The sequence below is a fragment of the Anopheles gambiae genome, chromosome 2 (assembly GCF_943734735.2).
Source record: "Anopheles gambiae chromosome 2, idAnoGambNW_F1_1, whole genome shotgun sequence".
Classification (NCBI taxonomy): Eukaryota; Metazoa; Arthropoda; class Insecta; order Diptera; family Culicidae; genus Anopheles; species Anopheles gambiae.
This window is the reverse complement of record NC_064601.1, coordinates 104,000,868-104,025,224: the sequence shown is the minus strand read 5'-3', so window position 1 is coordinate 104,025,224 and position 24,357 is coordinate 104,000,868. Positions and strand designations below refer to the sequence as shown.

The following is a 24,357-nucleotide window of genomic DNA, read 5'->3' as shown; positions in this document are numbered from 1 at the left end:
TGTTTACTTTGCATCTATTAACATACATTTTTGAGGGCTTCTCGGCACGGATTACTTACACTCCTGTACCGATTTTCCGACTGGAATTAGGATTAGGCAAACAATTCCTTCGCAAAGTACGGATAACCTCAACGGTGTGAGTACGTTATGATTAAGCGGAGAACGGGTTGCGAAGGCAAAATTATGGATCCAGCACACCACCAGTATTGGCAAACGATGGGCGTGTGCGTTGTGGTAGAGACGTGAGAGGGTGTTCATGACCCACGGCAATAAAAGTGGGTAGCCCATCCCGAACAGGCTCTCTTACAACCGTCCAGTTGTGTGACCTGCAATGCTTTATGTGGCTCAGCTTTATGCTTCGCCGTGAGCGGGGGTTGAGTAGGTTTTTATCTGCAATTTGACAGCCTATCATGATAAGTATATGACCTGCCAAAGGCAGGAGTATGCTGTTGCTTATCGAGGAAATCATTAAGTTTTTCAAACAGTTTTTTGTATTTTGTTAGATAAAAACCGCCAGAAAATCTGCCAAACAAACTTTTCCCTGCTGAAAAGATGTTCAAGTTTTCGGTGCTCGCCAGAGGCATCAAACTAATGAAGGTCTATCCAGTGCCACGTTCCCGGAGTTCCCCGCATACTGCAACGGTGCATCGGGGCCATTGACCACTGTCCACTGAAGGTTCCGTATGAATGGCCGAAAACAACCGTCACTTCATTTCAATCAATCTTATCATATGCAAACTGGAACATTCCCTTCCACCGTGTGATGTCTTCAGTTGCTTTGAATAACCATTCGCTGCTCCGCTGTATCTGTACCATCAGGACGTTCTCGTACCGGGAAAACTGGCACCTCATACGGCTGCCCGAAGCGCTCGATGGCGAGCGTGTGCTAGGGGATTCTACAAATGGGGAAAAGTTTTTACGTACCTCCATTACCCCTAGCCCTGAGGTCGTCTTTGCCGTTGCGCTGGCTGTGGAGCTGCTGTAGAGGATCGGATCGACAGAAGAAGCCGTAGCGCGGCGGCGGCGGCGGCAGTGTAGCAGCAGGAAACATTTCCATGTCGCAGCCGATCTGTTTATAGTTTTCGAGGAGTGTTTAAAATGAGTTTGCAGACCACCGCCGTCCGGGACGGACGGATGCTTTCCGTGCTGCGAGTTGACTGGCAGAGCGAGCACTAAGAAACAACAACTTTTACCATATGCTGCACTCTGTCCCATCCCTCCGGGCTGCCTGCGGTGTGTTGGTGTCATCCGGGCTAAGTTTTCCGGTGACTTCGGATGTGCGGCTAACGGTTTTGCTTCCCGGGGTCTGTTTTTTTGTGTTGCTCTGCGTGTTTGTTTGTTCGTGGGCTTGAAGGAAACCGCACACTTTCCTGCACTTGCGTGGATAGAAATACAGTACCGAGCGGGGGCAAAGCTCGCTCATACACACTTTCACGTGATTCTCCTGCACGGGCAAGAAGTGGCAAGTTGGACGAAAGTTTTCGAGGGCAGTTTTGAGTCGGCTTTCTGAAGCGCCCTTTGCCCGGTTTGTGTGTGTGTGTTTGTCCCATTCGGTCGCTACCTCCCCACGCTGCAAGACTCGTTTGCTGAGACGAGTGCCCGATATGGTGATCGTTATCAAAATAAGTAGTTTGCGAAACTTCTTTTTCCGCTAGCCGTAAAGCTTCGACCACCTCAGAGGACTCAGGTGCGGCAAACGGTGAAACACATTCGCTTGTAGAAAGAGTTAGCAAACCGAAGGAAAAGCTTGCGTGGTTTCCCTTTGCCTCAATGGGTAGTATTATACAAATGGAGCGTTTGGTGAAAATGAGTAGCAAAAAAAAACTCACTCAGATGATAATTTAGATAGATCGCATTGGTACGCTGATTGTGAGCTCTGCTGTGTTTGTCGTTACGAATTCAAAGAAAGCATCAAGATCATACGAAACGCCAACGGCAACATTTTTATTGAGGTCACTCGTCACCTCGGCATATCTGTAGGGGAGGGAAAAGGAAAGGGGTAAAACCACACCGGTCTGCCTTGCCGCGGTACAAAACACGGCACCATTTTCCAGCAGGTTTAATTTTCCGCTCAGCCATGGCATCGCTGAACGATGCAAAATAAATCAAACCTTTTCCTAATTAATTCACCTTAATCCAGCGACACGATCGACACAGCACACCCTTTCGCCCCAAATGGAGACGGTCTCTGTTTCTGCTGATAAAAGTTTAATTCGAATCCTCGCTACCGAATCCGAAAAACAAACGACCAGAACAACGCGACGACGTTGCGCATTAGCGTCCCGCTTATCTCAACAGCGGCGCCCTTCCACGTGTTGGCAGCCGCCCGCTGGTTTGGTGGAAAGCTACCACTTTCTTACTCTCGAGGTTCTTTGCCCCCCCTCCCCACCACACCCTATTGCAGTCAGCTAATTGTAATTGATTGCCGTCGCGGTCGTGTCAGAGCCATTTAATAGCTCTACCTATTCGCGCATTTCGGTGGCGCTAATATTTTATTCTTACAATCAATACCGGCGTCGGTCTTTGCGGTTTTCAGGGTTTCGGAAAACGGGCACAAGGCACCCCGGCTTGGCACGGGTGATTTAGCATTTGGTGTTTTGTAAGTAGCAACATATTCGACTCCGAATTGATGGTGCCGTCGGAATGTGTCACACGTCAGGTACGGCTTGAAGCTGCGACGCGAACGATAAATGAAGAGCGCTTGGTGAATTATACATGAAATTATCGCGTGCTGTGAATTGGTTTCGCTACCGAACGTGTGTGTAATGTTAGTTTGATTTACGACAATAATCAATTGCACCGAACGTAAGAGGACAAAGCGGTGCCCCCGTCCGACTGCACCCGTCAATTTGTGGCGTGCGTCCATTTATAATGGCCATTACACAATTCGGGTGGTTTTGAGCCTTGGGAAGACGGGCACGGGCAAATTGGGTGTGTTATTGTTATTGAATAGGTACGTTTAGTTCAGTGTGAATATGTTATTCGAACATTGTTGCTGTTGTAATGTCAGGCTCGTGCTTGGTGTTGTTCCGATGGCACTAATTTATTACTTGCTGGTTTACTCAGCCTTGCCCGATTGGGTCTGTATCAAATATGCAGTTTAAAGTGAAAAAATCCTTAGCAGCCTTAAACCTAATGGGATGTTGGTGTACAGCAGATTGTTGCAGCAGAAACTTATATAAGAAACATATAAAACCGAAAGAAAAAAAATGAAAAGTAAAAAGGAGTAAATAATAAGGTAATAAATAATAAAGTAATAAATAAGAATACAAAAAACATCAAGAAGAAACAAATACACTAACGAAAAACATAATCAACAAAATAAAGTAAAACAAAATAGTCAAAGAAGATGAGAGACGGCGACGAAGAAAAGGTAACAAAAGTCGAATAAATCAAACGAACTTTCAACAGCCAACGAAACACGAAAAGGCTATTGTTTATTTTTCGCATTGTTCCAAGTGATAAAATGAATATTCCTTTGTTTTTAAACTTTGTTTATGCAGTTCTATTGCTTAACATTCTTTTAATTATTTTCATTGTTCTTATTATATATTTAAGCTAATAACTGCTTTTATTACAGTGTATATGTTTTGTATTTATTTTTTCATGGTTTTCATATTTATTGTACACTTGTATACTGTTGCTCTATTATATTTGCTCTTTTCTCAACTCTCATTATATTTTTCTTTCTGTTGATTTTACCATTCCACTTTGCTACAATGTTTAATAATTGGTTTTCCTTGTTTATTTACTACATAGCGATACTTATTCGCATCTTGATTTTTTTTAAATTTCATACATTTTGTTTGCTCATCAGCGTTATATTCTCAGTTATTTGGCCGCCATTCCGGGGACATCACTTTGTTGTAAATTTCAATTAATTAAACCGAAGCAACCGCTCGTATTGCAGTTGCTGCTTAAATGCGCTCTCCGTTTTATTAATTCGACACAAAATAGCAACGAATAGTTGCTGCTGCTGCTGCATCAAATACACTCGCGTACGCCTGGCTGGCGCCCCACTTTATCAAACACAGTTTCCTGTTTCTGTTTGCTGTTCGCCTTTCTTTACTCCGTGTCGGCGAAACAGGGGCGAATTCCAGTCCGGGCATTCCTTCGCCGTTCGTTCCCGCCGTTCGGTTAGTGGCAGGTTCCGCGCGCACACGGTGAGATGAAATATTTATCCGTAGCATTAATATCCATCCGCTTATCCCGGGCTGCTTATTAACTTCCCGGTGGGCCAAAATAAGTGGCGCACAGTATTAAAATATGGTTTCGCGGGAAACGAAAGACTGTAGAGAGTTGTGGAGAGACAGAATGTGCCATTGCTGCAACCGGTCGGTTGTGTGGCGTTCTGAGCCTTGCCAATCAACGCTTCTCAGGTGGATGTTTCATCTCATCTGTGAACTGTACATAACATTTTCAAACTTTCCATCCTGTTTTGCTATGTTTTTGGCAACTAATTTTACGTACAAAAAGTTGTACCAAAATTTGCTATGCATTTACCTATTCTTCCTCATCTTATCAAAAGCATTTTACCTCTTTTGTAGAGCAAAGGTTTGCAAATGTGAAAGAAAGGACCAGACAACATATTACGCTACGCTCAGCAGCAGCAGCATCAGTGCGTACGTCGGTGACGTCGTCGTTATTGCTTTCACTCATCCATTTATCGGGCGGGCGTTTCGGCCGTCCCGCTTCCTTATCGCTAGATGTGGCTGTTCCTTCCCAGGCTGCCTTTTTCAAAATTTTGAGACATCACGGCTACAGTCCCGACCGTCCCTTTCACGAGTGTTGTAGTGTGCACGGGCAGCTTTCTTCCGGTGATCCTAATTTCGTTCACTGGTACTTTCGCTGTGCAAAAATCACGTACCACCTTTCCCATTACTGTGGCAGTTGATGCTGCTGCCGTCACGAGTGTGTGTGTTTGTGTGTGTGTGTGTGTGTGTGTGTGGTGGAGCGTGTTGCCTTGCGTTGCCGACACGAAACCACAACAACAAACTCGGGACGGAAACCAGCCCCGTGTGTGCGGATGTTCCGCTGCTGGTGTGGTTGACGTCGCGTGCTCTGGCTGCTTTGTTCCATCAAACCTTCAAACCTTCTGCCTGCTCTGGATTGGAAGAAGAACGTGGCTGATGCTTTCCTTATGGGTGTACGCGTAACCGTGTAATACGCGGTGGCATGTGTGTGAGTGCACGAAGCGGGAAGGGCTTTGTGGATCTTTGTCAGAAGTCAGAACGCGACCGGAGCGGACCGACCTCCACCGGGAGCGGGTGGCGTTTTTGGTGGGGATCAAATAAAAAATCGATTAATCTCCCACCCGACTGCGGCTGACATGTGCCGGCAAAAATAGTTCACCATATTACGTATGCCAGTCGGGTTCCTTCAGTTTGATGGGTTAGCGAGGCAAACAGCGGGCTAGGCATGGGCGGCTCCGGTCGGAAGAACTCTGAAGAGAGTTCGTGCGAAGATTCTGAATTTTCCCACACATACATCTCGTTTCGATGTAACACCAGGCACACACACACACACATACCATCCGCCCAATCGATCCGGAAGAGAAGGCCACTGATGGAGCCTTTGATGGAGATGTATGTGTGTGTATGTGTGTGTGTGCCCCTGTATATTTACCTTTCGTGCGTTTGATGCGTGAAAAAGGAGTCTCCATCGTCGTCGTCGTCGTCGTAAGGCGTATGAAAGTGACAGGTCTTTCGGTGTACTCTAAAGTAAATCCTTCGGTCGTGCAGCTTGTGCCATGTTTTTTGACGTCTTCTCGCTATTCCTGCTGCGCTATGAGGCTGCCCGAGGGTTGCCTTACATGTCACCGCAAACCCCCCCCCCCCCCCCCCCCGCCCTCCGCTGTCCTGTACGGTACTCTGGAACTGTCAGCTGTGTGATGACGACGATTCAAAGTAATCGAAACAGATCAATCAAACTGGCACCATCCGTCTCCGGGCGCGCTCACAGGCCCAGGAGTGTTCGGACAGAGCCGGAGTCGTCCAGCCAGTACTGTTTGACGAGCACAGTGGGTCAGCTCGAACCTCGAAGACGAAACCCCCCGCCTCTTGCCCCAGCACTCACGTGGACCTGCTGAAGCTGTCGGATTTTTGGTTGCGGAGCTGTCATTGCCATGCGTGCGATTAAATTTCACCCACCGAACGGGGTTTATTAAACCGCCTTGCGTCGACAGCGTTTGATGCTCGTTGTAGAGCGTCTACAGTGTGGGCCGTGTGGTTAAGTTTGAATGCAAGAAAATATTGCACTTTATCTTAGGTAAACAGTGTTGACGTCGCGTTCTCTGGCTGCTTTGTTCCATCAAACCTTCAAACCTTCTGCTTGTTCTGGATTGTCGTTGTCTGTTTGCACGAAAGAGGTAAAATGCCTTTGATACGATTAAAAAAGCAGGTAAATGCATATCAAATTAAGGTACAATTGTGAAAATTGCTTAAAAAATCAAACATGAAGCTTCACCAACAAGTGGTCATAAAACATTATCCAACACTGTTGGGCGTCCCGGCTCGCATAGCTCCTTTCAGCCGACCGTTTGCAAATTGTGGTACTTCAACCTTTCACCCCGAGGACTACAGGCTGCTCTTCAAGTGAAAAAAAAACCCCCCACACACACACACATTCAGATGCCACCCTTAAATAATACGCAACGAACCTTCAATCAAAGCACGACAACACGGAATCCGAGTCCGAGTCGTCCTCCCAGTGTTCGGCAGCCACAAGGGCAATCAATCATTTTGGCAACCGTTTTTCGGATTTAATTTTAATCACTAACTTCCGTGCTCCCTTTTCGGCGGAACATTCTGCTCCGCTTTGTGTGCGTTATTTTAAGTACCTTCTTTTTTCATTCTCTTTCTTTCTTTCTCTCGTTTGCAGAACAAAAAAAAAAACGCTAGCCTGACCTGAATCCTGTTTGCAACGGGTGGAAAATAGAACAGAGAAACACTATCATCGTACGTTCCTGACCTGCGCTGCGAAGCGTTTTGTGTGTTAGACTGCGTCTGGCAGTCTTACTGGATCTCGTCCCTTCCACCTCCATTTACGTATGTGCCCTGCGTGTGTACTTGCACACTAATTAGTGTGCTGTCGGTATACCAAAAGGCTCTTTGTGCGTGTGTATGTGTTTTTGTGTACATCTTTTTGTGTGAGCCATTTCTAGTGTGAAAATTGTGTGTGATACTTCGCCAAACCTGTGCTTGTTTTTGTGGCTCCCTCTGCGGTGTGTGTGTGTGTGTGTGCTTGAGTGTGTTGTTAGTGCCCGCCGTTGGAGCAGGCCCACATCTCTCACCCTCCAATACAACGGGTGCTAACGACGTGTAACGCAAGCAGAGACGGCATCCGGGTCACGGGGTGTGCTGGTTTTTTTCGGTTCCAGCGGATTTTCCCCACAGCAGCAGCAGAACAGCAGCATGGCGGCGGTACTGCCACACCAGTGCAGAAAGGAACCGTTGGGAGTAGGAAGAGAGCACTGGTTTGCGTTGCTGGCATGCGTCGCTATCGGCATCGGGTTGGCGGCGGCCGTAACCGAGGAGCTTTCACCAGGTGAGTGAACCCAGACAGCACCCCCTGTACTATATATGTATGTTTTGGGCTACTTTATACAGGTATTTTTACCCATTAAAATTCGCCACTCAAAGAGCGGCCACAGCTACACGCTGTGGCACGATGCGGTACCAAAATCGATTGTGAAAATTCCCGTTTGTTTCCAGCAGCCCCCTGCTTGTATTCCAGGGCCGCCATTAAGTCTGGCAGCATGGTGCAGCAGCACGCCATCACGCAATGGTTGTGGGCTCTGCGGAAGCAAAAAAAACCCATCGACACCGAATGGTGATTGATGACTTCAACCTCCCTTTACCAACCCTTCAACCTAGCAAGGCACTGCAAATGACAGGCCAAAGGTCCTTGGATGAGAGGTCAAAGCGGGAGCGCCAATGTGTGCTTGTGTGTGTGCGAGAAAGCGAGAAAGAAAGGCAAGCAACTAGGCCAGCAGTATGGCGTCAGGCCTTTCACTTCTTCAACCGACGAGACTGCCGCACTTCAACCAGCTTTGCTCACCAACACACGCGCACACCTCGAGCATCCTGGTACATTGGGGGCAACACCACCAGCATCCACCGCAATCCCCCAGATCTCGCGTGTGTGCCTATGTTTTTTCCGCAACGGTTTTGGATCGATTCAAAACCGTGAAATCTTCCCTGTCCCGGTGCCCCGGAAGTGGATCACTCGAGTCCCGAACCACAAACGTTCCCAACCGTTCTTCTCCCTTGCTTCTCCAATGTTACAGCTCACTCGTACTGCCAGGCACTGGCAGCGATTGATTTACCGACTTCCGCCTCGCGGTGCGGGGAAGAAACGCGGCACCGACCGGCAGAGGGAATAAATAATTCATATTGCCCATCATGGGGCGGGGGATTGGCAAAGTTTGTCCCGTTGCCAGGCGCGTTGTGCGTAACGTCATCATAGGGCCACTGTGCAAAGCTACCTCCCTTTTTGGAGCCCTTTCCAATCGATTGATGAATCGACAAGGTTACTGGTTTAGGCGCTGATTGGGATCAATTTGGGGAGTGATTTCGAAACACTGGGGCGCCCAGTTTAGCGATTATTACATCCCCGAATGCGCGAACTGAAATAATTTTGGGAAGGTTGGACGTGTCTGGGTTAGTGATGGGAAAAATGAAGTTTTTGTCGGAATCGATACCGGCTAACTCTAAAGCATTCGAGAATCAATTGGGGGTAGTAGGTCCGGAATCAGTTTCCATCAGAATCGGCTCCGGATTTGGTGCCGGAATCGGCTCCGGAATCGGAATCGGCTTCGAAACGGAGTCGGTTTCGGCATCTCTATAAGAATAGGCGTTTGGGTTCATTGCTAATACGTATTGATAGCCGCAAAGAATAAAAGTTTACTTGTAAATGATCCATTATCATGGAGATTTCAGAACTGATTTCGCTTCTGAATCTTTTTATTTCATTTCAAGAACTGATTCTCATTCCAGAGCTAATTCCATTTCTGGAATCAATCTTGATTCCGTTACCGGAGTAAATTACGATTCCCGGGTCGAATCCGATTCTGATCGCGGAATCAGAAGTATCGGCTCCGGAATTGTTACCGGACACGCAATCGGAATCGGGTAGGTCCGATTCCGAGCTGCCACCACTAGTCGGGGTGTGTGTGTGTGTGTGTGTGTGGTAAGCATGCAGTTCGAGCAGTAGCAGCAGCAGTATTGACAAGCCGGATTGGAAGGTAGATTTATGATGCGTCCGGTATGATATAGATTTTTGGGGCGAGTTGTGGAGTTTGCGTTGGCTACAGATCGCTTCCGTTTGGTTATGATGATGATGTGTAAGGGACAACATAATTTAGAAGACGATTAGCGGTAATTGGATTTGTGAACTTTGCTATTAAAAAAATGGTTCATTTTACCAAGAAAATCACTTACAACAATTACTTCATCCACGTCCGCATGCTCCACATGTTTATGATGCGATTCAGCTCCACTATGAAGTGCTGCAAAGAGGCGGAAAGTATCCCCAAATAGAATAGAAGCAATGGATATCTGCTTGATGCCACACACGCCACCACGGTGGAGCTGTCCCGTGCAAAACGCAAGTGCGATCCTACATGACACTAATGCATGCAAACATCGGTTGTTTAGATTGTTTGCCACATGTTTGCACACTGCAGTGTGATGGTTCGATCCATCTGCAAACCCCGTTCGTAGAATGTGGCCGAGTGGCGCAACAAAAACGACCCAACATGCTGGAGGATACAGAGGACTAGCGTGCCAGTTTCTACGAATTTCAACTTCATCCGATCAATTGCTTTTACCGGGGGTACAGGGAGGCAGGATGCGAAGACCAGGATACGCGATGCAGCTTACTGCTATTCGTTTTGATGTGGGAACGTATCAGCGGGTGCTACCTGGAATTTAAACCGCTCAGCCAGCATCGTGCAAGGGAAACTTTTTACAGGTTATATGGGCAACTCTTACTCCATACCCCTAGGTCATCGTGAGATGACATGTTCTGCCTTTTAAGATGACCCGTGTTGCATGCTTGGTTGCGTTTCTGACGTGCTATGCCAGTAAATATGGTCATCCGAACAGCCCAACCACCGCTTGAGTCGATGAACCGCACCCGAGTATAATAGTATCATATTTCATGGCAAGGATTTGTTTTATTTTAATTTTTTTTTCATTATTTTCTCTGCCAACTTTCGGGATTGTTAACTTGAGCTTTGCTAAAAAACACATTTGTTGCTGTTGTAAAACTTGCGTCTGCTTTCCGTGCAGCAAACCGCATGTTTGTATTACACAGCAGCTACAGAGTGTGGTTTTGTGATTGTTGCAATAAGTTTATCGGGCTTGCGCGTTCGGTGTTTCGGTGCTGGTGTTGTTACGCCCGAAGGTGGTAACGGTACCTTGCTATGGTTACTAGTTTCCGATAAGGTACCTCTGTTAGCGAGGGGCGTGAAAGCAGCCACCGCATGCCATGCCGGAAAGGGACAATCCGCATGACCGCATGCCTTTAGACAGCAGTTGTCTCAAACCTTCCCGTCGCTGACTGGCTGGCGAAAACCCGCAAAAACCTCACGGACGGAAAAATGTGCACGAAAATACCAAACATACAAGCACACACACACACACATACAGGCACACTAACATACATGCTACCAGCAAATCCATCAGGGACAGTTTTAGCTTTTCACACTTGGTCTCGTCGTTCGGTTTTCGCCGGTTCTGTTACCGTCTCCTTGCCGTCGTCTCTCCACACATTTCGACGTTCGCGCTGCTTCCTTCGGCCGGGCGAAAACCGCTCACACACAAACCCTAGCTTCTTATCCCTTTTGCAGTGAGGGAACGCAAAACGATGAACGGCTCCTTTCCCTTTCCTTCCCTTATACCGGCGCGCGCTAACCGGTACGTGTATACCTTGGGTCGGCAGGCCAGCTGGCTGGCTGGCCGGACTTGCATAACCGAGATCTCCATTCTCCGATATCCACTTTAGCAATCCTTCGGTGTGTATGCTCTCTGACACACACACGCACACACATGCTTCGCACTTCGGTGACCACTCGCCAGTCTCGCCTTCTGCCATACTGACGGGTTTGTGCCTGTCCCACTCCTCCCATCCTCCCTGCAGCGTCGTTGCTTTTATGGTTTTGGTTTAAGTTGCAAAACATCGGAAGTGAAGCTATATATGCATCGATCTAACGCCCGGTAACGGGTGTATTTTGTGTCAGTGTGTGTACGGCTCCGTACGTTCGTTCATCCATGGACAGGGAACAGGGTGGAGGCTTTCCACGAATGGTATGCCTCGATGAGTACGGTTTTGGAACGTTTGCGATGAAAAGTATCGCAAAATACGCCTGAAAGTATGCAATTAATTTAAAGTGTGTTATAAATTATTACATTAATATGTTTTTTAGTCTGCAAGCGAACATTTTTAGCAGATAGTTGATTGAATGTCGATGCCAGTAAGTGTCTTGGCTGATGATGATATATGAAAAATAATTCAACAATAATATGTTGAACGTAATAAGTACAAAACGTCTAGCAACAATTATATTGCATACTTTAAGGCGACCTACAAGGTTTTTATCTAATAATTTATTCGATGTTGTTACTTGGTTATAACTTGTTACTTGATTTTATGATTTATACATTTTTTTTTAATAATAAAACTCGGGTTTTGACTCGAATGTGCAAAATAAAATAAAACAAAACATTGGCATTGCATACTTTTAGGCGATCATCGGCCTAAAGGACTTCCATAAGTTTTGCGCTGGAGTCATTGTTTTATTATCAAGTTTTGCGCTGGAGTCATTGTTTTATCGTCATTGTACAATCTATGTTTTATTTTTTAATTGTTTTAAAGTATTTGAAAATTATTGTTTTATCTTTATTACCATAAAAGTACGCAAATTTGGCTTTTAACGGCGTTAACTACGTTTAGGGAGATTGAATGTTCACCTTGCTGCATGGAAATACGAACCCATCGCCACCTTTTTGTCTGGGTTTTTTTCTCTCCTCTCTCTCGCTCTTTCTCTCTCTTACTCTCTTTCTCTCTCTTTCTCTCTCTCTCACTCTCAATCCCCGTCTCCAGTGTTTTGCATCATGTGTGTATGCATGTTTGCGCGTCGTTTTTTCCGCTTTGCAGTTTGCAGACAAAACAAGATCCTTACAGAACGGACCCGGAGAAAACCAACCAAGTACTTCGCCCTTCCCATCGTTCTCCATTTCATACTATACCGTTCCACACAGCTCCTCCTCTACATCCAGTGAGGCCGAGTCCACTTTTTCGCACATGGCTCTAACGCAATTCCAGCACATACTCTCATTTTCCATTTCGGTACTCAGTCTGCCTGCCTAGTGTGTCTCGGTTCGTTGGTGTGGCCATGGCGGGAGGAGGAGGAGGTTTTCCACGTCAGCATTGTGCAGCAGTGTTTCCGTTTTCTTCATCGATCTGCAGAGACGGACGACGCGTTGCGCTGGTTTGATTCAGAAAGGCGTCGTACGTCCTGTGCCATGCATGAGAGCCGGAATTGAACAACAACAAAAAAAGGCAACTGCTAGACGCATACTAGAAAGAAACCGAACTGAACGCGGCTCATGTACACCTGCTGCACACATACTAAAACGTGCCTGTAAGACATGTACGTGTGTGTACGTCTATGGGTGGCTCTTTAGATACTTCAGTACGGCTGACGTCTCACATACGGTCTTAGACACACTTACACCAAGTCCCCCGGGAAGAAGTATCACCGTCCCGGGAGCCGATTCTGCAAGACCTTAGCTTCCAGGGAAATGTTAGCATTTTGTTCACTCTTACTGTTTCTTTCCCCGCTTTGTGTTCTTCCCCCGCTTGTGTTGACCAACCTTCTCGTAACCTGCTCGTCTCTGTACTCAGGCCGTCTCGTTCTGTTCCCAGTGCACAGTAGTGGAAGCTGCCCGAAAAATAGAAACCATGCAGAACAACGAGATGGGCTCGGGAAGGTGGTGGGAATTTGGAGGATTAATATCACATACCACATCAAGCAACGCCTCGAAAGAGGACGAACGGTGCAACCAATCCCCAGGGCGGACGGGTCGGGGGCTTTTGTTGAGGTTTAAGACAACCTTCATCCCTTCAACTCCACCACTGCTGCTGCCGCGTGTGTTACACGAAAGCATTGGCACACATACAGCCAACGAGGGCAGTGACTGGCGCTCGGCAGGCTATGGTCAGGATAAAATAACATTCACTGGCATTCCAGGGCCGGACGTTCTGTAGATCCTGGCAAAACGCAGAGAGGAGTGCATGGTAGAGAATTTTACTACGCGCGAGCCGAGAAACGTAACTTCACGTACGGCGGAAGCCAGCGTGCAGGCGTTCATGGCCTTAAATGTTTAAAAAGGCTAACGTCTATTTTTTGTTTGTGTGTGTGTTTGTGGTGCATTCAGACACATATCGTGTCTGCATGGCTAGACTCGGCCGTGGTTGCCTCTAATGAAACGGTGGGCATGTTTTTGCATGAAATGAAATAGAAATAATTGCTACGCGCTGTGTTTGGGCTTTATGCATTCCCATAAATGCAATGATCTACCTTCCCTTCGCTATCCCGTTCTCTTTCCTCTCTCTCTCTTTCTCAAGATTGCACTTTGAACGCGTTTGGGCCGCAAAACCGATCGTGTGCCAACCGAGCTCGTTCGCCGTGGTGCGTGAAAGTTTTGCAAACAAAACACCAAACATTCACGCAACAACAATACCTTGCGCCAGTCACACAGTCGACCACCGGAAGCATGCTCCTGCGTGATCCTGCGACAAAACGAAGGAGTGTACCAGACCAGCAGCAGGAAAAACAAAGGTCACAGAAAGCGAGACAAAACGGTACAAAACAATGCCGAGGTACATTCGCAAGCAAGGAACGAACAAAAACGAAAAAAAAACACGCATCCTTTTTCACTCCCCTTTCGCAACGGGGGAAAACCTCCCCCCCTCCCCCCCCCCCCCCCCCATGGCAACAAAACGGTGATGTGTAGACGTCGATTGAAAGCTGAGCTGAGTGTGTTGTGTGCTGCCAGTTGCAATGATATGTCCGCTTGTGCGGCGGCAACAGCAGCACACCGCAGAATGAATGTGTGGAGCATTCGTGTTCGTGTATGTGTGTGTGTGCTGTACCGGGGCCTGGTGTGTGACGCCTTATGTTAGTCCCGTTACCCCCCTTTGCCTCTTGCTCTGGTGGTGTGTGGTGTGGAGAACATGCGAAAACTCCCGTACGGGCCGAAGAGGCATAAATACGGTTTTTTTTTAAAGAAAGGGACTTTAGTGTCCTTTTGTGTTGGCGAAAAGTGTGAAAATACACTTGTGTAATGTGATATCGGTGATATGTGTGGCTGTACGCGTGTTTGTGTGCTGGTCGGGCCGAGGCCACATTCCTTGGTGTGTTTCTGCCGTGTGGATTGGTTCGGATGGTGTGTTTTGTCCCATACTGTGGTTTGGAATTCTTGCACAGGGGGATGTTTTTGTTACTTCGTTCTTTAGTGATAATAGTTTGGTTTTGTTTTGCATTTTAATGGTGTTGTTTTTTATTGCAATTAAAATCTTGTTTTTTTTTTCTTCAGTTGGTATAACATTTGTAGTAGGTCTAGCCACGTATGCGAGATTACTATCAGTGACTTAATTGGTTGACGGCAAGGCAGGATCCTGCTCAGTCCGGCTTATGGAAAGGTTGACTATACGCGGGGCTTGAAACCATGAAGAGCATGTTAAAGGGCATGATTCGACCTGTCGACTCTTCTAATTATGGGGAGTTTTACGTTACTAGCTAGATTTTATGTGGAATTTGACAGTTGGCGACTGAAATCATGTCAACTTCTTCTTCCTCTTCTTTGACACAAAAACCACTGTCGGTGAAGGCCTGCCTGTGTACCACTCGCTTGGATTTTAGTGGCTTATGGAGTAAGAGGGCACAGTCCATACGTAGGCTTAATCCCATGACGGGTAAGTTGTTAGAGTCGTACGACTTGACGACTGTACCACAAGGCTGGCCCTATCATGTCATGTCACACGCAAAACTAGCCTCCGCATATTCCAGTGTAGATTATTTTGGTTTAAAACAAGAGAAAACTAACGCCTATCCTTTCCAGGCTTAAGCTCCTATATGATTGAATTCTTGTTACTAAAGCATAAATATTTTATCAAGAAAGGTTGCACATTGATTCGATATTTTCAAACTTCTTAATAGTACTATAGGGTAACTGTACCAGTTTTCGGCAGTGTACCTATTTTCGGCAGAGTTACTAAAAACGTGAAATTCTGCACAAATACTATAAAAATGTCTGAAAACACAATGTTGACGTGAAAGTAGACTCATGTGTTATTCATGTAAGAAGTTTCACATCATGTTATTGTACGTTTTCCCAAATATCAAATAAATTGTGTTTAACTAAAACAGGAAAGTTAGAGTGTTAAACTGTTATAAATATGTTTTCTACCTATTCACATTGATAAAAACATTGTCTGATTCGTATTCGCGTTGCCGAAAATTGGAACACAGCCTGCCGAATATTTGGCGGAACGTAACTGTTAACTGGATACAACCCGTATTATAAATTTGGTTCCACTGACAGACTGAAATGGCAAATTGGGTTTGGGTGTATGTATGAAATGCGGGTTTTTACTTTCCAGGCTTTATTTATCGCTAAATTCAAACCTGTTGCGATTCTTTAAAAAAATCTATCTTTTATCTCCAATGAATGTAGCTAAGCAAACAAACGTGGTAAATTTTTTTGCTTTTGTTGCTGAACTTTTAAAAGATGAAGGCTTTTCATTAAAAAAACAGACTTTTCTTAATTAAAAAAATTTAATTTTCTGGTACGATTGAGGATTCGTATTACGTGCGGCTTACTTATTATTATATATAATTGTTTCGGGTATTATGTTCAGAACAAATTTCGAGAAATAAAGGTACATTAACACCATCCCAGTCTCGCGATTTAGATACATTAGGTCAAAAATTGGCACCCGCTTTTATAGCTGATTTCGATTAAATAATTAAACTACAAGGCATTACAAAAAAAAAATCGGTAAAAGTAAGAATAAAACTGTAGGGATCCTATTGGAACATTCCGAGTACTACTTGGGCAAAACTTTAAAGGTGTTAATATATTGATAAATATATTAAAATCAATATAAATCTAAAAAAGCCGGTCTCATGGTACAGTCGTCAACTTGTACGGCCTAACAACATACCCGTCATGGGTTCAAGCCTCAAATAGACCGTGCCGCCATACGTAGGGCTGACTATCCTGCTATGGGGGGTCACTGAAAGCCAAGCCTTCAAGTAGTGGTACAGGTAGGTCTTGACCGACAACGGTTGTTGAGCCAAAGAAGAAGAAGAAATATAAATAAACATATGATTGATCCAAGCAATAACTCCATAAACGTAAACATGTCTAAATCAATAAAAAAAATTAAATAAATCAATCAGTTATCCAATGAAAACGTAATGTAAAGAGTACATACATAGATCATTCAACAAAGAAAAGGAAAAGATCGAAAAATAATCTAATTTAGTTGTACAACAGGTATTGTATCTTTCAAAAGCCTTTACAGAATACCTTAAACTTTTTGTAGAAAATTAATTATTTTTTTTCGCTCTAAAAAATAATCTCCCGCCAAAGAATTCCAACGGTCAATATAATTGACCAATGTTCACACCCTTCAAAATTACGCGTAATACAATTTGGCTGTGCAGCTGGAATTTGTTTTTCACTGCCATTTGTGTGCCGCAATTAATCCCGCTTGCCTAGCGGAAAGTGAGGACGGCTTGGCTGTGGAACATTGTAATGATTCCGCACTTCCATCAAACAAATCGATCCAATTAGCGCTGGATGCGAGCGACAGATGCAAATAAATTTCCTTTCAAACCAATCATCAACAGCACCATCGAACGAGCTAAATCCCGTAACAGAGGACGCATTACATTCCATTTTTTGGTAATGGGTAAAGTGCAGTTTTACCAAAAACACTGGCAAATACGATTGGTGGCGCGCACGCATTTAATCAGATGGTGGTGCGTACAGGTGTTTGAAATTAACAAGTTTAATTGATTCCTTCTGTGTCCAGTCCCTGTTTGTTTGAGGTGGTGTGGTGGGAGGGTTTGTCGTTGACCACATCAAAGCAGAATGGACAAAACAGCTTAACCAACTTTTGGGCAATGGGAAAGTGTACGAAGCGTTAGTATCTGAAGTTAACTAGCTCGGCACAAAGCCCACGAGTGCATACATAAGCTCCGTAACCACTTCCGGATTTGTGCGGTGTTTGTGTGTATTTGTGTGTGTGTGTGTGTGTGGGTATGTGTGTGTGTGTGTGTGTGTGTGTGTGGGTGCGTGCGTGTATGTGTGTGGAGAAGCCAAATTTTTCCCTTGCTGATTATCTAGCACACAAACAAGGCCGCTTCCGAATCTGACGATTACGTTAATTTGCTTTTCCTTTACCGTGTGAGTGCGTATGTATGCGTGTACTTTAGGATATGGCATGTAAATCCAACCCAATCGTTACGGCTTGGTCTCAGTGCCAATTAGGATAAAACGCATACATACATAGAGGGAGAGAGAGATACACACAGGGCCCCTGAAACGAAACGCAAGGGGATCAACATGACTAATCCCAAAAGTAATCAAGCACCACCGGCCAGGCTCCACTGCGGTCTTCTCCAACTACCCAAGTCCGCTGTTGCTGTTTATGCTCGTGCATTCGCCATTGCAGCTCGGCCATTGCTGCTGACAAATCACATCCTAGCTTGCCAATAATTTGGCCAACCTGCCCTTCACGTCGATGCGTCCGTTTCCCTCCCTGATGACGATGCTCCAAACACAGGCAACGCACTGCAATTTGGAGAAGAGAACGGGATAGCAAACGCAAACACTCACACACATAGACACACCGTGCACCACAGGCTTTATACGAACGAGCTGACAAAACTAGCAAATCAAATCAGCGACCAAAACCAATTAGCTTGCCCAAACGGAATACGCGCCGGAAATATGCTAATGAAACAAATAAAACTCTAAACCTTCGCCACGCGGGAGTTGCCAACGGACGCGTCCGTGGATCGACGTTTTCCAGGACAAAAGGAAGGGAAACTAGAAACAACCTTTGCTTTCGCTGCAACCGGTGACACTCACTGGCGGATGGGAGCATTAGCAGACCGATTGTCTTTCGACTAGGGTGGGGATTGTGTTCAGGAACGGTTCTACAGTCCTATGTTTGATATCCTGTACTAGTGCGGTCTATACTTTTACGTTTCTTTTTCCTCTCTGTTGAATGCACGCGAGAGTCAACGCGGCGCTAGAACGCACTTTACAAAGCGTAACGCCGACCACGTTCGTCCCAAAACGGTGCACTCCGGGGGGAACGGATGGTTTTGAAGTTTCCAATTCGAACAAACCACGCCGCACGGGTTGGTACACAGGCGTGTATCCATAAGTGTTTGCAAATGCGTTGCCCACTCGCGCTCATGTTTTTACTCCCCCTCCGGGTGGCCAGTAGGACATCATACAAATGGGGCATGTTGGTTTGCATGTTGGTTTACCTTTTTTTTTTGTTGCCTTGGTGTGTTCAGGAACGATTTTTTGCCCTTTTCCTCTCCCTGGAAGCAATCCTGAAGCACCGGGACGACGCGTTTTGAAATATGGCCGACCGGACAGGATGGTTTTCACGGTCGGTGGGTATATTCGTGTGTATGTATGTGTGTGTGAGTAATGTATCATTTGCGACCTTCAGGACGCGTGGGTGGAAGTTAGGTTTGGAAGGAAGGGCTGCTGTGCAGTGCATTCTTTTGCCCTTCATGATGCGTCCTGGTCGAAGGGGACATCAGTGGAGCGTCGTATTACCATAGCGCCACCACTACCGAGCGAGCTCTATTAACGTCTACTAGCTAGTGGGGATGGACATTGGCCAAAGGAGTGCAAACACACACAACCGTCCACTCAGCTACTATCCCGGTAAATGTCATCGTACGGGGCTCTCATCAACGGAGGGAAAAAGCATGTGGCCCAATCCAACAACACACACCCGGTAGGCGAGGAGACGAGTTTAACCCTCGGCAGCTGGAGGACAGACATCGTCCGAGTGGACGGAGTGTGGAGTGCAAGCGGAGTTTTATAGAGCTCTCCGAGCTCCCTTTGCTCTTTCCCCACACGCACGACTCAACATTGCCCTGGTGTATGGCACGTACGAAGCGGAGAAGCGTCAGGTATTTTGTAATAGAAATTCCACAACCACCTAGACGACGGCCCTGGCACATGGTAGAGGGGTTGAGCTGAGGCACACAAAGTCTCTGTTTACCTAGTCATTCGCGTCCCGAGGCACACACACACACTCACATCCATACACACCCGCTCCAATCTATCTGGATCCCTGTCCATGAGTTTGTCTCGAAATTGGTGAAAACGCGACAACGATGCGTTTTGGAAGGAGCGTCGTACCGTTAGGCTGTGCTGTATCGCCATCTCCAATGTGAAGGCATGAAATGTGATGGCCGGTTGGGTTTTTTTTTTCCTGAGCAGAGCAGAGAGTGAGAATGAGAGAGAGAGAGAGAGCGAGAGAGAACGAGATAGAAGGGATGAAAGAGATGCGAGATTTGTGGATCTGGGGTAGAAAGAAGAATGAAGAATACTGGATCGGTAAGCCTATTGGAGCGAATGTTTACCGAAGCTCATACACTTCCGAAGGAAGTAACGCTGCTGCTGCTCGAGTCGATAGAAGTCGGTTTCCCGATTTCCCTTCGATGTGCATTACTTCGACGCTCTGTGTGGAGTGATGTAGACAGGAGAGTGCGCCCATAGCCCGCTGGGTTAATACGCCCGGGCGGATGACATAGCAGCGACCCCACAACGCCCTGTTTTCGGTGAAGGATATACATATGAAAATTGATTTCAAATCTTGCACGATCTATGTACCCTTCTCCATGTGATACTTGCAGGTCCTGTTTCGTTTGATCGCCTGAAGAGGGTTTTCCATCCATATGCATACAAACGGCAAGCCTCCCCCCCTCTCTCTCCCCTCGGAATTATCTCTCAAATAGCCAGTGTCATCGGATATTGGCAATCGGATATTGACACACACCGCCGTTGGTTTTGCTGGAATGGGGGTAAAGGTTTACGTTGCGTTAAGGGTTTTAGTCTCCAATCTTTTTTTTTTTGCATTCGCTGTTATGTTATCAACTCCTACTCACGCTCCTGTCTTTGGACAGGTGTGGCCCATAGGCGCTGAAGGGTAACATTGGAAGGATTTTCTGGGTGTAAGACTTCCATTTTCGCAGAAGATCATCTGGATAAGTGGTACGAATATGTGCCCTTTAAGTTGCATGGAATGAGCATCATTTTAAAGTCCTCCCCTTTCCAGGGTGTATAAAAAGATGTACAGCCATCGTGGAAGACCCGTTGAATGTAGGATAATAATAAAATTTAAATAATCAGAATGTAGTGCGGGTTTGCTATTGGTGTTCATTTTTCTGTTAGTTCTGTTGCTCATGCATGGGTAGGCAGTTTTAAAGAACTAATGCGTTGAAAAGTATCCTTCCCGGAAATTCTCGCTCTTGTCTCTGTTTTCCTTTATTTAGGATCTATTTTATAATGCTATACAGTGGCAATAGGAAAAATCATCTGTTGTTTGCTATTTTTATTGTAATCTTAAAAGTCAACTGGTTACAAAGATGGCAAACTCGTTTTCTATCTTAACTCAAACTAACGATTGTCCGATTACCGGAAGATTTGAAGTATGATGACGGAGCCATCTGCCGAGTCTGCCAGTGCAGCAGGATGTTGAAGGCACGGATAGGTGGTTGAGAATTATTATTATTAAGTTCCTGGCTACATACTCACCGGGCGATTCTGTTTCGGACAGTCGAGATGAAATGAATTTGTAAATTTCATCCCACCACATATAAGGCTCCCCTCCATTACTGCTACCCCTCCTTCGAGTTGATGACTTTTGGCAACACGAAACAGACACACACACACTGTCGCCATTTTTGCACATGCAGCTTTTCAACCCTCCCGCTTGCTCTGTACACGCGTGGCCTGCATGCATACATTTGTACGACAAGCAGTCTGGAACAGTGCTGTGCCCTTTCCACGTCAGCATTCTAGGAAATGGGAAAGGAATGAATCGATTACATTTCATTTGCGGTTGACCACGTCTGAATATTCAGAAGCGAAAGGGCCGGGTAAGGTGGTTGGAATTCGACTACGGCTACCGATTCGCTTCCGGTCCCGGTGAATCTGACTCGACTGTTGAAAGATGAAAGAATTTCAACTATGCCTTACTTTTGCCGACGGTCAGCTTAGAGGGAGTTTCTCCTCCATCCCCCCTTTTCGCTTCGCTCTCTCTCTCTCACGCTTTTCTTGACCAACTAAAATCGCTCGGATGGTTTCTTCCAGGCCTTGTGGCAAATTTTTACCAAATGAATAGTGAACATTTCATCCAACTGCTTAAGGTTTGCTTTATATTCGACAAAAGGCAAACACAGCAGAAAGAAAATAACAAATCGAGTTGAAACTTCAACGCACACATGCATCGACGAGGCACATCCATACCGAATGCGCTTAAGATGTGGGTTCGAGATATCCTACTTCAGTTGATGAGATGACTTGAAAAATCGGTAACATTGAAAGTCGGCAAAGCCATTTCCTTTGCAATTTTGGTAGAAGGTCGGAAATCTCAGCCCAACGGACATGTTGCTGAGTATAATTTGTGGTTTTTGGCTGAAGTGTATGACGGCAAACAACGTAGCTAGGGCCGTTCGGTGGCTTGCGAAGCATTGATCAAGCACGTCCCTTTCATGTGTAGTGTTTCTTTTATGCCTTTTTTGTATCAAATGTTGCGAATTTAGTGATGCCTTTTGGAAGATGTCTGGCGTAATTGACGACCACATATAGAGAAGTTTTGAAGCAAATGAATTTTGCGAGCAATCTGTTTTGTACAACAGTTGTATTCTGTACATTTACAACTGAATGTTTCAATACCAAGTTTAACACTAAATACTAAATGCATGCTTTGTATGGTAAATTGCATACTATTAGGCGGGGAAATTCAGGAGAATTTTTACCTAGAATAGTTTTCATTGTTTATCTAGCTTATCTGATGTTAAGAAAAATAATTGAGGAAACTGTCTGTTGGAATTATTCTGTTTTTTTTTTCTTTTTTGAAGCATTTCCTTTACTTTCAGAGCTCAAACATGTTCCTTTTTTATCCCGGGGACGTTGATATGCATTTTAATTTCTGGGATAATCCTTTCCATATTAAATGCAGCTCGGTTGCTCCAAAGCCATTAGCATCGACATCGACAAAATGTAATATCCACCAGCTTTCAGAAGGGTTAATTTCTTTGCTTATTATACAACCGCTTACGGGACACCTTCAATCAATCGTCCAACAATAAAAACCCCTAGCGTTCATGTGTTTCATACACAATTTTCACGCAAGCGACCAACCCCATTGTGTCCTAGCAACACGCGGCTTGTCGATGTACTAAACACGGGTTGACCGAATAAAACTGTGGCTAATGGAGCAAGCGTTTTCTTTGTGATAATTTGCTTTGTTTGTGAGTGTATTCGTGCACGCGCCACCCGGTCGAATGCTTTGGGGGCAGATCGTTTGTCTAATTTGCTCGTTCGCTGCTCCCGCTTTTGCATATTTGTCCCTTCTCAAACCAATTGACCACAAACACTGTCCACAAACGAGCATAGTGGTGGATGTGAGCGAACGCGTGTTTTCGTTTTCGGTGGCTCATTTGATGTTGTACGGTACAATTCTCGTCCACCAAATGGCTCACCTCCGTCTCTATACCCTGCCTAAGCCTGGCGCTCAATTCTGAGAGCTTCTGTTCTCTTTTTTTTTGTCTGCTATGGTGTGGCAGTTGTCAATTTTCATAATGCAAATCGAGTGAATAAAATTTGAATTTTTATGCAGCACAACATTTGGTGTGGTTGCGCGTGTTAAGGGAGAGAATAGATAGAGTGTAACATCTTTGGTTACTTTTTAGGGCCACTAAATACAAGCGGAGGGAGTAGGAGTTGAAAGAAAATGGTACTTAGTCGCGACAACGGGGCGGTCCCCGTTCGGCTCTGAGGCTTGCAGAGGGCTTTGTGGTACATCTTTGGGTGATTGTTTGGGATCGGTGGTTCAATTTCTTTTTTGTCCTTGCGCTGCCGGTCCTTGCAAGGTGCTGTATTCGTGATTATGTCTCAGCAGTTTCTTTAGTCCTACCAAACATGCATGCGGGTAGAGGCTGGTTCCGATGGTTTGTAGGAACCGGCCTCAATTAGGGACACCTGTTACAGGCACGAGCCATCGTTCGTTTTTTTTTTGTTTGGTTGAGAGCCACTAATAATATCATTCAGTTTTTCGTAAAAAAAAAGGAAACCATGCCGGTTCATGAAACCGGTGAATTTGGAAGGATCTTTCATTCCATGACGAACCTGTGCACCTTTTGGTGACCATCAGGAACACGGTTGGGATGATTTATAACGGTGGCTTTTTAGTAGACGCTTCTCTACGCCTATTCCATTACAAGATGTTTCGCAGCAGCAAAAGTCATCAAATGCTGCCGCGTCCCTCCTTGGGCAGAGTGGTGAGAATGTTGTGTTTTCCTTCTGCTTTGCAACCTCCAAATCGTTCACTCTGCTGCAAGAAATAGCTCATTGACTGCTTCACCATCTGACGAGTTTATTAGTTTCCGGTTGCTGCAGGAATTATAGCAAGGTGAGGCCAAATTATTTACACCCTGTGCCATAAACTCCTCTCCTCTCGGACCCGAAAAACTCATAATCTTGTACGTCCCTCACCCGAGCTTCGTGTAGCCAGGCACCTTTCCACTACCAGCCAAGGGGTTTGTATGCTAGCTCTATGGCCATCCTGTTGCGCACGGTACTGTCTCACGTGCAGTTTATGGCGCAATCTCTCTCCTTCCCGATTTCTGTCAGTTTAGCTACTGCTGCTGCTACTGCGCTGCCTCGTGCGTTGGATCCCGAATTCTTCCGGGTAATCAAACCCACCGGCAGGGCACGGGACACTTCATCGAGTCATAAATTACTCGCTGCCATACGCAACTCCACTGCGGTTCGGTACGTGCTTGTCTTGCACACAAAGCAAAACGGCAAGAGGTGGAGATTTTTTGTTTTGCCTCTGTCTGTTTGGAATCTTTTTGTGCGAGGGTTAGTTTATACGAAGACATTTGTTGGTATTTGCATAATTTGTGCCCCTTTCTGCGTTGTTTGCCGTGCTTGTGGCTGTCGGCAGGATATGACATACCTTCGCGCTGGAATAGGTAAAACCGGCGGAGCCGAGTATGCATTCAATCTTTGCTTT

General features: G+C 45.7%; 1 protein-coding gene across 1 annotated transcript in view; it reads left to right on the top strand.

The window, feature by feature from the left end:
* Positions 1–24,357, top strand: part of LOC1277221 (semaphorin-2A) — a 290,131-nt gene that overhangs the window by 7,919 nt on the left and 257,855 nt on the right. The window contains exon 2 of the mRNA XM_061650737.1: positions 6,880–7,545. Coding sequence (XP_061506721.1) covers positions 7,413–7,545 — 133 coding nt within the window. The 5' untranslated portion in view covers positions 6,880–7,412. The remainder of the gene's footprint in view (positions 1–6,879; positions 7,546–24,357) is intronic.